Source organism: Crinia signifera, chromosome 2, assembly GCF_055691185.1.
Source record: "Crinia signifera chromosome 2, ASM5569118v1, whole genome shotgun sequence".
Classification (NCBI taxonomy): domain Eukaryota; kingdom Metazoa; phylum Chordata; class Amphibia; order Anura; family Myobatrachidae; genus Crinia; species Crinia signifera.
Genome location: NC_139218.1, coordinates 347,402,832 through 347,421,442, shown reverse-complemented (window position 1 = coordinate 347,421,442; position 18,611 = coordinate 347,402,832). Strand labels below are relative to the sequence as shown.

The following is an 18,611-nucleotide window of genomic DNA, read 5'->3' as shown; positions in this document are numbered from 1 at the left end:
AACCCTATGCAGGCACACATTGCACATGACAGGACCATAAATGACATTGAACAAAATGCTGCTTACCTAAGGTTAAAATCCACAAAATGTAAGCAAAGCACTTGTCCACTGATTTGTCATCCGCTCCTTCATCCGGAGAGCGGCCTTTTGTAAGTTGCATGCAGAACAACAAAAAAATATATACTGCGAGACAAAAATCCACTCCGCCGTAATCAAAGCCAAATGTCACCACCTCCAAACCCGCCAAATGACACAGACCCACGCGGTGCAGGAGTTTATATAGTACCAGTCGTGGCGCGAAGGCGATATGGCTACGCCTACATTTCGCATCCTTGGTCCGAAATCGACAGGAGGTGTATCGCAGGTATGACACTTTGTATAGGCGGGCCAAAGGCACTGGACAGCGACAGTAGTGCAAAACGTAAACTACAAAAAAGCGACTATTCATTTAAAAATAAAAAACGGGATTGAATACCCCCCTTAGAATTTTAAAACCTCCCCAAATATGCATGATGCCAGAAAATCTGTGGAATAATACACATTCTAAAAACATTTAACAAGCACCAGGGTTAAAATGTCTGGTAAATACATTTTTTTAAGAATTGAGATTAACAATCCACAATGAGCTACCAATATACAGTACACTTACCTTTTGGAGAGTCATCAGAAGTGTCTAGAATTATAACATCATTATCAGATTCAATTGTTGAAATCCATCTTCTGCAAAAAAGGAATTAATATTTCATTATTTGTACACTACATGTCGTCACTCTGTCTCCATTAACACCGCCCATCCCCCACTCCCCATCCCCTGTCCCAACTCTTTCCTTCCTCCATCTCTGATCCATCCTCTGTACCTGGACTCCATCCTTGCATCATCTTTACCGCCTCAATCACTTTCTCCAACCCTTGCTTCATTGGCCAGAGAAAAGGTGTCCAGATAGAGGTAAATAATTGGTTCAATTAGTGGAAAGTAGAAGGGTGGCCCGTCTAGCTCAGATTGGTGGTATGTATATTGTTGAATGAGATTTAAAGGATGAGATCAGAGATTCAACCTTTATATAGGCTGTTAGACGACTATACAGTTTAAAAGCACTCTATTAAAAATTCCTCTGGGAGTGATCCAAGGGTTGATCCTATTAACTCGAAGGGTGCAAGTTACCGTTCGGGTGCCGTTTTAATGCTGAAAATGGCACCCAAATTAACCTTAACTTGCACCCTTCGCAGGGTCGAATTTGCTGAAAATTGCTCACACCTCTATGGGGGCCAGATGTATCAAGCTTCAAAAGTGATAACATGGAGAGTGATAAACAACCAGCTCCTGCCTGACATTTTTGAAACACAGCCTGTGACATGGTAGGTAGGAGCTGATTGGCTGGCCATTTATCACTCTCCATTTTATCACTTTTGAAGCTTGATACATCTGGCCCTGGGAGTGCTTCCATATTTATCACCACTTTGTCACTTTACCAGGCTTAATACAACGGCCCCAATGTCACAAATCATCCCTGGTTATCTAACGGTATCATCAGTGACCTCTCATAGGTTCCCATGAAAATGCTGGGCGTGCATATGGTAATCCGGCCGTGATGCACTTGTGGGGGGCAGACAGCTGACATAGCCGGATGCCAGCTGCCCGCCCATATCCCTGCTTTCTAACTGGAGCACTTATGGCTGCCTGACCGCTCTGTGAATTATTCGGAGGATGGGGGAGGTTCCCACAGGCCAGCGAGTGGGAGTTCACATGAAACATCCACTCGCGGTCCATTCACTTGGCGTCCTACCGCATGCGGACGGCGTGAGCGGTCCGTACGATAGGCCGGGTTAAGAACACTTGGTACCCATCTGAAATATGCAACCACCCGACTCAATCAGAATAAGGGCCATAGAGTGGTGATTCCAGAAAATATTCTTGCTCTAACATTATACCTGATGCCTTATGCTAACTGTCACCAACCCATTCCTCAATCTAAGCCTAACCCTTCAAGCCTAACCCTTCAAGTACTTAACTCTAATGTTCCCATGCCACAACCTAACCTCAGTTTTGCCATTTCTCATGTACAGTAGTCATTCTGAAGATCTTGACATTATCTGTATACAATTCAAAAATGTTGACTTTATAACCGTCAACAGGTGTTCATTTTGTTTAGGATTTTTGTATTAGTTCCTCTGGACCCCGGAAGGTAAGCCCCTCCCCCCCCTAGCAAGGCAAAATACCAGTGAGAATTTTGCATACTTTTTACTGTGTTAAGTACTCTAGGCTCAGTAGGCTGAGAATGTGTCACATACTGAGTGTGGTTTACTGTAGTGCTTCCATATATCATTAGTAATCTAGGCTCAGTAGGCTGAGAATGTGTCACATGCTGAGTCTGACTTACTGTAGTGCTCCCATATATCATTAGTAATCTAGGCTCAGTAGGCTGAGAATGTGTCACATGCTGAGTATGACTTACTGTAGTGCTCCCATATATCATTAGTAATCTAGGCTCAGTAGGCTGAGAATGTGTCACATGCTGAGTCTGACTTACTGTAGTGCTCCCATATATCATTAGTAATCTAGGCTCAGTAGGCTGAGAACATGTCACATACTGAGTGTGACTTACTGTAGTGCTCCATATATCATTAGTAATCTAGGCTCAGTAGGCTGAGAATGTGTTACATGCTGAGTCTGATTTACTGTAGTGCTCCCATATATCATTAGTAATCTAGGCTCAGTAGGATGAGAATGTGTCACATACTGAGTGTGACTTACCGTAGTGCTCCCATATATCATTAGTAATCTAGGCTCAGTAGGCTGAGAATGTGTCACATGCTGAGTCTGACTTACCGTAGTGCTCCCATATATCATTAGTAATCTAGGCTCAGTAGGATGAGAATGTGTCACATACTGAGTGTGACTTACCGTAGTGCTCCCATATATCATTAGTAATCTAGGCTCAGTAGGCTGAGGATGTGTCACATGCTGAGTCTGACTTACTGTAGTGCTCCCATATATCATTAGTAATCTAGGCTCAGTAGGCTGAGAATGTGTCACATGCTGAGTCTGATTTACCGTAGTGCTCCCATATATCATTAGTAATCTAGGCTCAGTAGGCTGAGGATGTGTCACATGTTGAGTATGACTTACTGTAGTGCTCCCTTATATCATTAGTAATCTAGGCTCAGTAGGCTGAGGATGTGTCACATGCTGAGTATGACTTACTGTAGTGCTCCATATATCATTAGTAATCTAGGCTCAGTAGGCTGAGAATGTGTTACATGCTGAGTCTGATTTACTGTAGTGCTCCCATATATCATTAGTAATCTAGGCTCAGTAGGATGAGAATGTGTCACATACTGAGTGTGACTTACCGTAGTGCTCCCATATATCATTAGTAATCTAGGCTCAGTAGGCTGAGAATGTGTCACATGCTGAGTCTGACTTACCGTAGTGCTCCCATATATCATTAGTAATCTAGGCTCAGTAGGATGAGAATGTGTCACATACTGAGTGTGACTTACCGTAGTGCTCCCATATATCATTAGTAATCTAGGCTCAGTAGGCTGAGGATGTGTCACATGCTGAGTCTGACTTACTGTAGTGCTCCCATATATCATTAGTAATCTAGGCTCAGTAGGCTGAGAATGTGTCACATGCTGAGTCTGATTTACCGTAGTGCTCCCATATATCATTAGTAATCTAGGCTCAGTAGGCTGAGGATGTGTCACATGTTGAGTATGACTTACTGTAGTGCTCCCTTATATCATTAGTAATCTAGGCTCAGTAGGCTGAGGATGTGTCACATGCTGAGTATGACTTACTGTAGTGCTCCCATATATAATTAGTAATCTAGGCTCAGTAGGCTGAGAATGTGTCACATACTGAGTATGACTTACTGTAGTGCTCCCATATATCATAAGTAATCTAGGCTCAGTAGGATGACAATGTGTCTTATACTAAATTGGACTTCCCTGTATTGCTCCCATACTGTATATAACTAGTAATCTAACCTCAGTAAAATGAGAATGTGCCACATACTGACTCTGATTTACCATAGTGCTTCCATATATCATTAGTAATCTGGGCTCAATTGGCTGAGGATGTGTCACATGCTGAGTCTGACTTACCGTAGTGCTCTCATATATCATTAGTAACCTAAGCTCAGTAGGCTGAGAATGTGTCACATACTGAGTATGACTTACTGTAGTGCTCCCTTATATCATTAGTAATCTAGGCTTGGTAGGATGAGAATGTTTTGCATACCGAGTTTGACTTACCGTAGTGCTCCCATATATCATTAGTAATCTGGCCTCAGTAGGTTGAGAAGGTGTCACATACTGAGTGTGACTTACTGTAGCGCTCCCTTATATCATTAGTAACCTAAACTCAGTAGGCTAAGAATGTGTCACATACTGAGTATGAGTTACTGTAGTGCTCCCATATATCATTAGTGATCTAAGCTCAGTAGGCTGAGGATGTGTCACATACCGAGTTTTACTTACCGTAGTGCTCCCATATATCATTAGTGATCTAAGCTCAGTAAGCTGAGGATGTGTCACATACCGAGTTTTACTTACCGTAGTGCTCCCATATATCATTAGTGATCTAAGCTCAGTAAGCTGAGGATGTGTCACATACCGAGTTTTACTAACCGTAGTGCTCTCATATATCATTAGTGATCTAAGCTCAGTAGGCTGAGAATGTGTCACATACTGAGTATGAGTTACCGTAGTGCTCCCATATATCATTAGTAATCTGGCCTCAGTAGGCTGAGGATGTGACACATACTGAGTCTGACTTACTGTAGTGCTCTCATATATCATTAGTAATCTGGGCTCAGTAAGCAGAGAATGTGTCACATACTGACTTTCAGGGCCGCCGAGAGGCAGGGGGGGCGGGTACATTTTACCTGGGCCCGGGCCTGTCAGGGGGCCCGGGTCCGGGGACACACAGACACATTCCTTTTTTTTTAATATTTTTAAGGCAGCGGTGTTGCGGGAACGCAGGGGGTGGGGGTGGGGTGTTGGGCGGCAGATTGCCGGGCGCCGGGGAGAGCGGGTCAGGAGCGGCAGCCTGTGTCACTCTCACTGCACTGTGACTGCCAGTGTCAGTGGTAGAGGACGGCGTCCAGTGCTGCGGAGCGTCAGTATCTACAATCTCGCGAGATGATGCTTTCATTATCTCGTGAGTCTGTGTGAGTGGAGTGCAGCAGCTTGCCTGCCTTGCACAGCACATGCCGTGAGAGGGGAAAGTCAGGATGGGGACGACGGTGCAGTGGGGAGGCTGGAACCTCTCCGAGTCCTGCCCTGTAAGTTCTTTTTTTTTCTGCCCTGCTTGGCTTATTAGTTAATTCTTCTCCCTATATACAGTATATATATATATATATATATATATATATATATATATATATATATATATGTGTAAATGTGTGTGTGTGTGTGTATGTATGTGTGTGTATATATATATATATACACATACATACATATACACACATGTTTATATATATATATATATATAGGTGTGTATTTATTTATATATATATATATATACTCTATATATATATACACACACATACATATATGTATATGTAGAGATGCTTGTCCATGTAGATTCACAGACGCCAGTCACTGCCTGTTAGATGAAGATAAAAGTTTTTACTTGATATTACACAGATATACATACTGTTAGATCAGTACATAAAGTCTGTAGTTAATAAGACCCAGCCATGATTCCTCCAGCGCACAGTAGGAAGTTAGGGCACACTCAAGTTTGTTCCACTGCTACTGCCAGTATTGTTATTTAGGGGGTTAAGACTTGGCAGTCACACAGCCCATGTCATCACCACGGCCGCCGCCTTGCCCATCGGAAGCCCGGGGAATCTTGAAGCCACGCCACCGCGCCACCTGAGATTATTGAGTCTGACTGCAGTGGTTCAGCCCTGTGTGGGCCTCTGCCCTCTGGCTGAGCAGCCCCTGCCATAGCAGGCCCTAGACTGAGTGAGGCTGACTGCGTTGAGGAGCCCCCCGGTGTCCTGCAGCTGATGCTCTGAGTGAGAGTCTTGACTGGTCCTGCCTGGGTCCTGAGCCCTACACTACAAGAATGTAATACCCCATGGCATCGAGCAAGAATTCCCTAGCAATTAACATGTAGGTAAGTGGCACTTATCTACCACATAACACGTAATTCCATTGTGTGGTATAATATGTAAATGGCATCATGGTGTGTGACATAACGTGTAGTGGGCATCACAGTGTGTGACAACGTGTAGTGGGCGTCACGGTGTGTGGCGTAGCGTGTAGTGGGCATCACAGTGTGTGACGTAGCGTATATTTTGCATCACGGTGTGTGGCGTAACGTGTAATGGGCATCACAGTGTGTGACATAACGTGTAATGGGCATCACAGTGTGTGGCGTAACATTTAGTGTGCATCACAGTGTGTGATGTAACTTGTCATGGGCATCATGGTGTGTCATGTAACATGTAATGGGCATCACGGTGTGTGGCCTAACGTGTAATGGGCAACACGGTGTGTGACATAACATGTAATGGGCATCACGGTGTGTGTGTGTGATGTAATGTGTTATGGGCATCATGGTGTGTGATGTAAAGTGTAATGGGCATCACAGTTTGTTAAGTAACTTGTAATGGGCATCACTGTGTGTGGTAACCCTTTCCCCCCCCCCATGGGGGCCCTGGAAAGTTAATGTACCGGGGCCCAGGATTTCCCTTGGCAGCCCTGCTGACTCTGACCATAGTGCTCCCATATATCAGGTGCAAATTAATGCCTTAAGGGCCTGATTCAGAGTTGATCGCTAACTAGAGAATGAGCAAATCGGCAATTACAGAATGACTGCAAGTGTATCATATGCATCGCACATGTGCAGGGACGATTAGAGAAAGAAAATGCATATGGATCGTAAATGCAATCACCTCGTAGTGCGACTGACAGGAAGATGGCGTTTGAGGCTGGTAACCTGTCATTTTACTGAGTGTCATGAAAATACGCAGACGTGCCTAAGCGTTTTATAGAAGGGTCTGTGACGTCAGTGCTGGCATCGTTCATCCTGTCTCAGTCACAGATTAGTGGAAGGGTTAAAGCTACTGACATTTACACAGACTGATAAACCTTCCCATGGTTCAGGAATTGGCTGTGGATTTGCGAGTGGATTGTGGTTAGCGATCCATTTGCAATTCACTTGCAAATTTACATGGGGCGGATTTTCTTTCTGTCTGGGCGGCTATCTAGTCGCAGTTATTTGCAACTTTGCAGATAAACCATCAGGTCTGAATCAGGCTGTAAGTTTGTTAGAAGAAGCAAGTGCAAAACACAATTATTGGCCTGATTCATAATGGGTTGTGCGTTTTGCAAATCCACGTGGCGGAAGGCTTCAGAGGGACCACCAGCACATATATTTTGCATAAACCTATACTGTATTTCTCATGGGAACTACCTCCAACCTACACATATCACCCTGTAGTTGATCCATATATTTCTATCAGCCATATATTATAAACTAGTATTTATTACTTCCGGGTATTTGGAACAGTAATACTCACCGAGCGGATGCAGATGTCCCAGGAGTTCCCTAAACATAAACACACATTGATAGTTACTATTAATATGAAGCAAACATACTGTATCACAGTAGTCTCATTAGCCAACTAGGAATATGAAGGTATTAGCAACAACTATGGCTGCTATGTGCTGTAAATCTCTCTATGGAACCAGTTAAATGTTTGTAATAGTTAAGACATGGTTGGTATTATCTTTAATCTCATTGCCACTTTGCATATAATGATAACCTCACAGCAGTTGTGCCGGCTCCCACAAATTGTGGATTATTACATTCGGACCCAGGTCTGATATCAAATATTTGAACTAACAGCTGTCTCTATGGACGAGATGCACTAAACAAAAAATGCGGTAAAAACACAGTTTTCAGGGTTTTTACCGCACTTGCAGTATGCAGTAAAGCCCCACCACCGGGGCTTTGCTGCGGGGAGTTACGAGAGCTATAGCAGGCGTAACCCCATAGAAGCCTATGGGCTCTCCTTTCGCATCCCCGCCACACCGCGTGACCCCCGCCGATCCGCGCCGCCCCTCACCCCTGTCCGGGCAGCCTCCTAATGTTGTGCCCGGACCAGTGACCTCCTCCTCCCTGCACCTCTTCCGGGTGCAGGAAGGAGGAGGTGGAACCCGGCAGCCCCTGCAGCAATCTGAGCAGGGGGCTGCCATGCAGGAGGAGGGGGGAGAGCCGCCGGGACCACTCACACATCATCAGGCACATCACAAAGGGCAGCTCTTAACGCAGGAGCTACTGTATCCTTTGCAATAATTATCACATATGTTAGTGCATAGGCAATAATTATCTTTGCGGATGTTACTGCACCCCGCCCTATGTGCGGAGTGTGTATGTCCTACCAATGTTGTACAAATATCCCCCCCCCCCCATACACACACACACACACACACCTTGAGTGTGAAGCTATTAATACATTTTCATGCTGGATAACCAGGAAGAATGTCTGTGTGAGCAGTCTCGTGTGGCGCTAACTATGGATTATTTGCATATTACTGACCGTATTCTTTTTTTTACACCTTTTAACGACAGAACAGTCACTTTCGTCACTATCTGGCTCTTCCCTCCGTTGGTCATCATGCATGACTCCTGTAAACAAAATGAAATAATAATAATGTCATGTTTTGCTTTTGGATCTGGATTACTTTTTCGGTTTTTGGTTTGTTTCTGGTTTTGCTAAACTACCTCCACATGTTTTGGTTTGGATCTGTAATTTTTTTTAAAATAAGATACCATGTCATTTGGGCCTGTTTTTGTTCCTACAGTAATATCAGTCTCAGTAATACAGTATTATTAACCTCAATAACACTTCAGTCATTTACAGACAATTTTGACCACATCACAGGTCATAATATCGTTTTACCAATATTGCCCAAAGGATACAGCGGTCTATCTGGTTACTAAGTGACAGAGCAACAGCACAAAAATAGAGCAGTTTAAACTAATATAGCATATTTATGAAACAGTGCCGGAAAAAAACACCCACCTTTATGTTGGATATTAAAAAGGGCACGCACAGTTTAACAAACCAAGCACTTCAGCAACAGGGACTGCTTTTGCAGCATTGCCTGGGGAAACCACACCATGGACATGCCCACTGCACACAGATCACTTACCCCTTTGTTCACATACAAGGATTCCTCGGCCTGCAAATCAATTTAATGATGGATTTCTTGCACTTTGCATGGGTTTGGTAATGCAAGTGGCTATACCAATGATAACATTTGCAGCGGTTGGCATAACATCAATGGGTGGATTCTGCTTTCAGCCACACAAAGCCAAGCATTAGCTTTATTGATACCATAGGTGCCAATTCTATGGGTGCTCAAGGGCCCGAGCACCCGCGGAAATTGATGAGCACCCACAGGCCCGAGTCCCGTTTATGGGCCGCCATATTAACTTACTAATTTGCAGCTGCAGCACCCACATTGCCGGACCTGCCACCTGGGAAACAGTATGCCAGGAAGAGTGTATTCTGTCCGCGGAGTACCTGCACTGTGGGGGCATTTATGTACCTGCACTGTGGGGGCATTTATGTACCTGCACTGTGGGGGGCATTTATGTACCTGCACTGTGGGGGAATTTATGTACCTGCACTGTGGGGGCATTTATGTATGTGGAACTCTGTTGCCGTAATATTGTAGACAACTGTGCTCCATAATATAAATTGGTATTATTTTGTGGCCACACCCCTTCCCCATGAAGCCACTCCTCTATATTTTTGGCATGAGCACCCACCAGCAAAAACATAAATTGGCACCTATTGGCACCACGTTTCTGAGGTTGCCCCAGAACCAGGGCCAGTTTAAGCCTTCAGAGGGCCCGGGTTACTTTAGATAGGGGGGCCAATGGTGTCAGTGTGTATATTTATTTCACTGTTTTACTGTTGTGGAACTACAAGTTTCAGTGGGACCTGTAATGCCCTGCATGCTTGGACTTGTGGTTCTCCAAGTCCCTGCATCCAGCGCAGGCTTGCTGGGACTCATGCAATAGTACAAAGGGGGGGGGGGGGGGGTCCACTCCCACTAGGGGGTGGTCGTGGTGGTGCCTCACAAGGTGTACCTCACTAGCAGCTGCTTAAAAAGGGTTGTTAAGCCCTAAAGAACTACACAGAGAAACAAGAGAATAGCAGTGCTTACTTTGGTGTTAATGTGTCTATTAACCAATTGGACTGAATTTACAAGTTAAAACACTTTACTAGTGTGACCAATAGTTAATGGTTTATGTGCATTAAAACTCACTGAGGTATTTGTAAACAGAAAATGAGATCTCTTAAAACAATGCTAGATGCACTAGATTAAAAAAATAAAAACAATATGCAAGATTCCTGGCATGGAATAGTGTACTGTCTGCAGTGCTGGTGCAAGGCAATGGAGTGCGGGTGGGGCGGTGTTCCGGTGCTCACCCGCCCCCGGCCGCTGTACACATGGAAAGGGGTTGCCTGTGCCGGTGATTGCGGCGGCAGGCCTCCACAGCATTCCGGGGCGGGGGGGAGTTGGCAGGGGGTGGAAGGTGATGCCTGGTGTGATGCGGCCGCAGGCCGCTGTGCCATTTCCGTGTGTGTGTGTGTGTGGGGGGGGGGGGGGGTATCGGAGGCCACCAGTGCCACACACCTCTCTGCTCCCTGCTGCATACTGGCGCCCTCCAGTGGCCGGCACCCTAGGCAAATGCCTAGAGCTGCCTAGTGGTGGCGCCGGCCCTGCCTCCGCAGATATCCCTACCAGCACCCCCTTCCCCCAAACACCGCTCCTACCAATAGCACCCCTGCGTGGACAAGTGCACATCACCGCAGACAGCACCGCCGACAGACGGCACAGTACAGCGTAACTAATAATTTGGATTCCCCCAGCCAAAAAGTTTCTGTCAAACGCCGTTATGCCATTACAGAATGTTACACACCTTAATGTCAGTAACACAATATGCCCCACACAGTATAATGCACCATTGCACATTATACCACACTCCGCAATGCCAATTACACATTATGTCACACACAGTAATGCCCAGTATATAGGGGCTGTTGTTCATTATGCCTACGCTGGCATTCTGACTGCTGTCAGAACACTGTTACTACAAGAAGGGGAGGTTGGACCTGTGGATGGGGAAATAACACTAGAGTGTAACAAGGTAACCCATGTGGGGGTCATGGGTTCCGCAGATGTGCTGTTAGGTGAGAAAGAGAATTAGAGGTCAACGCAGTGTGTGTGTAGACATATCATGGTAGCCAGTGGGGGGAGGTTGGAGTTGTGAGTGGAGAGAGAGCATGAGGGGGTAGCCTGTGGTAAGGGGGGGGGGGGGGGGGGTTTGGAGCTGTGAAGGGGAGGCAAAATAGGGTAGCCTGTGTGGGGGAGGGGGGGGGGGGTCGCTGGTGCCACAAATGGGGGGGAGGGGTTTGGAGCTGTAAGGGGAGAGAAGACAATAGAGGGTAGCCTGTGTGGGGGAGGCGGTCATGGGTGCTGCGAATGGGGGAGGGGGGGTTGAGGTTGTGAGGGAAGAGAGAACATGAGGGGGGTAGCTGGGTAGCCTGTGTGGGGAAGGGGGTAGACTGTGTGGGGAGTGGGGTCGCGGGTGCCGCGAATGGGGGGAGGGGGGGTTGAGGTTGTGAGGAGAGAGAGAGCATTGTCCCGGCGGGGAGGCGCATAATTTAATGTTACGCCACAGATCTGAGCACAAAACTTACTGTTTGTATGATTCTGTTCTTCACTATCTTTATGTTGTTGACAAAATACACTGTAATACACAGGACCATGGAACACATAAGTACTTGTGCCTAAATCAGTTTACAAAACATACAAAGCAGGTACAGTATACTAAATGGTGCTTTCTGTAGGAGAGAAGAAATAGATTTATACAGCACAATTTCAGGCAGCCTACATGATTTTGTTTAACTTTTATTGTATGTCTGCGCATGTTTGTGCAGGATCACAGCGTTTAGTATGATTTACCAACATACAGATGGAGCACTTTTCATGGAGACGGGCAGGGTTAGGGGAGGTCGAGGCGGCGATGGGGACCGCCGGTGGCGGCGGGGAGCTCCATCCTCACAGGGTGTGCGAGCGTCTCGTGCGCGTGCCCCCTGGTGGCTGGCGATAGAATCGCCAGCCCACAGCTGAATGAAAAGTGGTCCATCTGTATGTAAGCAATGTTCCCAAGATCTCCAAATTATACTAACAGTGGCATATACTAACAGTGGCATTCACTGGCTGCCTATAAGATGGCAAATAATTATCAAGATTGGCTTACTGACTTTTAAAGCTCTACATGACCAGAACCCAAGGTACCTGCAGCAACTTCTGATTCCTTATTGTCCCACTCGATTACTGCGATCGGTTGATGAAGGACTACTAACAGTACTCAGAATTTCCCTGAATTCATCTGGGGGTCGAGCTTTCAGCGCTGTGGCTCCAACTCTATGGAACTTACTTCCTCGCTCAGTGCGAGAAGCTTCCACTCTGGAAGCATTCAAAAATAGACTCAAGACTTCCCTGTTCACCCAAGCATTTCACTAATGTCCCTTGTTAAGTTTGTTTTGTATTTTGTGCAGTAAAAGTCTAATGCACTCACCTTGAGTCCTATTAGGAGAAAAGTGATATATAAATAAGGAATTTGGTACTTACCGATAATTCCCTTTCACCGAATCAGCAGGAGACACTGCAGTCATTACATGTGGGGATAGAGTAGGTGTACTGGAGGAGTGGCACTTTAAGAAAACTTTACTGCTGCAAGCGCCTCCCTCCTTTATCCCCACCCAGACCCCAGTCCTAGAAAAACTGTGTCCGAGAGGAGAAGAGAGACCAGGGCCAGCCCGGTAGGGAACGGAGCTAAAACATAAACAAAGTTAGTAGACAATGCACATAACGTGAACATACTAACAAAACAGAACACATAGGATTTTTGAAAAGTTCCCTATGTAACAATAACTATGCAACAAACATTGCAACAATAGAAAGAGTATATCTTTCACACACACACAAACCACACTAACATCATGGCAGGAGAACCAGTGCTGGGTGGGCTTGCAGTGTCTCCTGCTGATTCGGTGAAAGGGAATTATCGTTAAGTACCAAATTCCTTATTTCACCTACATGCAGCAGGAGCCACTGCAGTCATTACATGTGGGGATACATACCCAAGCTTTTAAGTTCGGGCGGGAGAGCTCTGGGGCTCCTGTAACACTGCCCTACTAAAAACCGTAGCCGAGCTGGCGAAGGTATCAAAACGATAAAACTTTGCAAACGTGCTAGATCCCGACCAGGTAGCCGCTTTGCACACTTGTGTCAAGGAGACACCTCTCGCCATGGCCCAAGAAGTACTCACTGACCTCGTGGAGTGCGCTGACACTCCCGATGGTACTTTCTTTTGTGCATACAAATAGGCTTCCCTAATTGTACAGCAAATCCATCTTGCCAGAGTCCTTTTTGACGCAGGCCAACCCCTCTTAAGTGCATCATAGAGCACAAAGAGGCAGTCAGACTTCCTCAGATGTTGGGTTCGCCTAACATAGACTTGTAAGGCTCTGACTACATCCAGAGAAGCATCTTCTCCCTGAAGAACCGGTACAACAATAGGCTGGTTTACGTGAAATGCAGAAACCACCTTAGGAAGGAAATTCCTGCTAGTACGTAGTTCAGCCCGATCCCTGTAAAAGGTAAGGAAAGGAGACTTACACGATAGGGCTCCTAATTCAGAAACCCTACGTGCTGAGGCCAAAGCCAGCAGCATCACCGTCTTCCAAGTCAGAAATTTGAGATCCGAGGTGTCCAATGGCTCAAAGACATCTGACTTTAAAAACTCCAGAACCACCGATAAATCCCATGGTTCCGTAGGAGCAGTGAACGGTGGTTGAAGCCGAAGTACTCCTTTTAAAAAGGTTTGTACTTCAGGGATCAGCGCTATCCTGCGATGAAAGAATACTGAGAGGGCTGAAATCTGGACCTTGAGAGAAGCCAGTTTCAAACCTGCCGAAAGTCCCGCCTGCAGGAATTCAAGAAGTCTAGCCAGAGAAAAGATTGCCTTAGGCACCTTCCTGGCCTCGCACCAGCGGATGTATGACTTCCATATTCGATGGTAGTGAGACGCTGTTACATCCTTCCTTGCCTTAATCATTGTAGGAATGACCGTTCCTGGTATACCTCTTCTCTTCAAAAGTTCGGCCTCAACCGCCATGCCGTCAAACGTAGACGAGGTAAGTCGGGGTAGGCGAATGGACCTTGCTGCAGCAGGTCTTCTCGCAGCGGCAGGCGCCATGGGTCCTCCACCAACAGGTCCCTGAGGTCGGAATACCACGGAGGCCTGGGCCAATCTGGAGCGATTAAGATGACTTCTGCTGCTCCCCTCTTTATCCGTTTGAGTACCTTTTGAAGTAACGGAATAGGAGGGAAGAGATATACCAGGTCGAAGTCCCAAGGAATGGAGAGGGCATCCACTGCAGCAGCCGCTGGATCCTGAGCCCTTGCACAATACTAAGGAAGTTTGTGATTCAGTCTGGATGCCATGAGATCTATCTGTGGCATCCCCCATCTCTGAACCAGTTGTTGGAAAACCTCCGGATGAAGGCCCCACTCTCCCGGGTGGAGATCCTGCCTGCTGAGGTAATCCGCCTCCCAATTTTCCACTCCTGGAATAAAGACTGCGGAGAAACCGGTGGTGTATGTCTCTGCCCAGGACAGAATTGGGCTGACTTCTCGCATGGCTGTCCTGCTCCTGGTGCCCCCTTGTCGGTTGATATAGGATACTGCCGTGATGTTGTCCGACTGTATCCTTACCGGCAATCCGACAAGCAAGGGGTGGGCCTGAGCCAGTGCCAACCTGATAGCCCGTAACTCCAAGATGTTTATGGGTAACCGGGCTTCCTGGCTGGTCCAAAGACCCTGGAAAGTGTGACCCAGTAAGACCGCACCCCAACCTCGAAGGCTGGCATCTGTGGTCACCATAGTCCAGACCTGAGATTGGAAAGAGCGACCCTTGGTAAGGTTGGATGTATCCAGCCACCACTGAAGAGAGAGTCGAGCTTCTTTGGAGAGTACAATGATCTTGTGGATCTGAAGATGGGACCCCGACCATTGTGCCAGAAGATTGCCTTGGAAGGTCCTGGAATGAAACCTTCCATAAGATAGGGCCTCGAAGGCTGCCACCATCAGGCCTAACAGCTTTGTGCATAAATGCACCGAGACTCTGCGAGGCGTCAGAACCTGACAAACCCTCTGCTGGATAACTGTGACCTTGGGTAATGGCAGAAAAACCCTTTCCTGGACAGTGTCGAACAACAGACCCAGGCACAAGATCACTTGTGTTGGTTCCAGCTGTGACTTTTTGAAGTTCAGGATCCATCCGTTCTGAACCAGGAAGTCGCAAGTAGTCCGGGCATCCTGTTGTAGCTTTTGTGGAGAGGATGCTTTTAGGAGTAGATCGTCCAGATAGGGCACAATCGTTATCCCCTGAATCCGAAGGGCTGATATCATGCAAGCCATAACCTTTGTGAAGGTTCTTGGAGCTGATGAAAGGCCGAAAGGGAAAGCTCTGAACTGGTAGTGCTGATTGCGAATAGCAAACCTGAGGAACCGATGGTGTGGTTCCCAGATCGGAATATGCAAATAAGCATCCTTTATATCCAGAGATAAGAGAAACTCCCTTGGCTCCAGGCTTGCAATGACTGACCTTATGGATTCCATCTTGAACCTGTGGTACACGATGTAATCGTTGAGGTGCTTCAGATTGAGGATGGGTCTTACCGAACCGTCCGGCTTCGGTACTAGAAAAAGACTTGAGTAATAACCCAGCTTTTCCTGAGGCTTGGGGACAGGTATAATGACCCCTGCCTGTAAAAAACTTTGAATGGAGCTGACCAAAGCTGCTTGTGTTGTTGCTAAAGCAGGCAGGCCTGTTGTAAAAAATCTGTTCGGCGGAGCCTGAACAAACTCCAGTTTGTACCCGTGTTCCACAATCTGAAGCACCCAACTGTCTCGACAGTGAGACCTCCAGACGTTCTCGAAGAGGGATAACCTTGCGCCCACCTTGGGGTCCCCCAAATGGGCGGGAAGCCCGTCATGCCACAGGTTTGTCTGCAACCTTGGGTTCTGCACGGCGGGTAGAGGTAACTGCGGCTGCGGCACCTCTGCCACCTCTGCCTCTACGCCCTCGAAAGGACGAAAAGCCTCCCCTGGAACGTCCTCTAAATGAGGCGCCCCCTCTAAAGGCCCGAAAGGACGGACCCATAAATTGTCTTTTCGGTGGGGGAGTGGCCGAAGGGAGGAAGGTAGACTTACCTCCGGTAGCTTGAGCAATGAGCTTGTCAAGCTCAGGCCCAAACAACATATCTCCCGCATAAGGCAAAGCTTCTACTGCCTTTTTTTTTTCAAAACAATTTTTATTGAGCAAAATGGATAAACATATATAGTACAGTCCAGCTGTTATTTTATCTTTACAAGTAAACTGGTTTCACAATTTGCTTTTCTTGAGTGTTTTTTTGTCTACTGCCTTTTTAATGTCGGCCTCCGCCTGCCAAGACCTTAACCAGATAGTACGTCTGGCCAATACAGCTGAAGCTGAGATTTTAGCCCCCAACTCAGCTACATCTGAAGCAGCTTCTCCTGTATAGACAGCTGCATCCTTGACATACAGAGCCAGCTGTAGCAGCTCTTCACGGGGCCTACCGCTCTGTAAACCTAATGCAAGTTCTTCTGCCCATTTCTCCATGGCCTTACTGACCCAGGCTGAAGCTAAGGCTGGTCTGAGTAAAACCCCTGCCGTGGTGTAAATAGCTTTTACCGTGGTCTCAAGACGACGGTCAGGCGCCTCCTTCAGAGCCACAGCAGCCGGAACTGGAAGCGTGGTTCGCTTGGAGAGCCTGGACAGCGAAACATCAGCTGGAGGCGGTCTCCCATTTTTCCCTAGATTCAGGAGAAAAAGGGTAGAGCAGTCTCATGCGCCTAGACAATTGGAATTTTCTGTCTGGCGTTTTCCACACATTAATAAGTGGTCTATCCAATTCAGCCGAATCAGGGAAGGTAACCTGATGCTTTTGTGTCCGACCAAATATGGACAAAGGAACAGGAGCATCCTCCTCAACCAAATTAAGTGTGGTGCGGACTGCTCGAATCAGGCCCTCTACCCCCTGAGGATCATCACGCTGTAGCGCCTCATCCTGAATGTGTTCAGGTTCATCTACCTGAAGTAAATCCAAATCCTCATCCCCATCAGTATCAATATCAGCTCCCTGTATTGAACCTATGGGTGATCTAGGACGCTTTTGTGGAGGGCGTGAAGGCCCAGCCACTGGGTTGGCCAAAGAGTCCACAGACTGCATAAGGGTCTTAACCCAGGCTGGTTCAGTAGAACCCATAATGGAGAGGTGAGCATGAAAACGCTCCCTGTCCTTCCTTGATGCAGCTAATTCTGCAGCCAAGCCAGCCAACACATCCTGTAACAAAGGTTCAGACGAATCTGACTGAGAAGTCTGTGTCTGAGGCTCCACATCCTGTGTGTGCTTTACCTTATAACAAGATTCACACAAAGAGACACCCTTTATATGCTGGGTGAATTGCTCCTTACAAGCTTTACAGGTAAAAACCTTAAGAGCAGCCTTTGAGGCAGCTTTTCCTGCCATACTGTCAGTGTATGAGATTAGTCTAAAATCACAACACTCACACAGACACAAATAGACAAAGTGCACACACTGTAAGCAACAGATATGCTATGCCTAGAGCAGCGGAGCTGAGCTAGGATAGGGAGGGGGAGCCTTCCGCCCTTGTATCAGAGATTATGCACAATCTCTGTAAACTGTGCACAAAAAATAATCCCCCAGTAATTTACAGACCTTCTCTGTAGTGGATAAGGGGGGCGCTGGACTGCAGTGCGTGCGCTGGAGCGCTGTACACGATGTCCTCAGATCAGCCTTGCGGTGGGACAGCAATGGCGCCGGCAGAGAGAGAGAGAGAAAGAGAAAGGGCGGCACCCGGTGACGTCACCTAAGCCCTCCCTCCGGCGCGTAGTCTTGCTAGAGCGGAGCGCTGTGTACAGCCTCCGCTCTGATTCTGTCCCCACTGACGCACACCAAAATGGCGGCCGTCAGGACTCCGGCTGCTGTAACATTAGAGAACGGGTGCGCCCGCCCGTCTCAGGCCACATTTCGGCGCACAGCGCCGCTTACCTGCAGCGATGCTGCCTTCATTCCTGGAGCAGTGGCAGGGGCAAACGCAGGATTTTCAGAAGGGGGTTTCCAGAGGGGCGGAGCAAAGCACGGAGATGGACACTTAGGTGACCCATTATATGCCGGGTCATTTAAAGTATTATAGATAGACCAAATGTATATAAATAATGATAATAATATTAATAATAAAAATATATATACACACACACACACATATATATATATATATATATATATATATATACAGGGGCGTCAACAGCAGTGTAGACCCCTGGGCATAGCAATGTATTGGGGCACCTACCGATCCTCCAGCGGTAGGGGTGGGGGAAGCTTTGATGTCCCGTGGGTAGTAGGGGTATTATATCAACCACTCAGCATGTAGGGCCTGGATCAGTAATTTCC

The 18,611-nt window shown here is 46.9% G+C and overlaps 1 protein-coding gene across 6 annotated transcripts in view; it reads right to left on the bottom strand.

The window, feature by feature from the left end:
- The window catches only part of PHF11 (PHD finger protein 11), a 63,620-nt gene that overhangs the window by 28,576 nt on the left and 16,433 nt on the right, over positions 1 to 18,611 (bottom strand). For 5 of the 6 annotated variants that reach the window (XM_083169683.1, XM_083169684.1, XM_083169685.1 and 2 more), the window contains 4 exons: positions 11,742 to 11,791; positions 8,562 to 8,650; positions 7,539 to 7,567; positions 650 to 720 (listed from right to left, as the gene is read on the bottom strand). In XM_083169683.1, coding sequence (XP_083025809.1) covers positions 650 to 720; positions 7,539 to 7,567; positions 8,562 to 8,650; positions 11,742 to 11,791 — 239 coding nt within the window. The remainder of the gene's footprint in view (positions 1 to 649; positions 721 to 7,538; positions 7,568 to 8,561; positions 8,651 to 11,741; positions 11,792 to 18,611) is intronic. The other variant, XM_083169688.1, reaches the window with a different exon arrangement.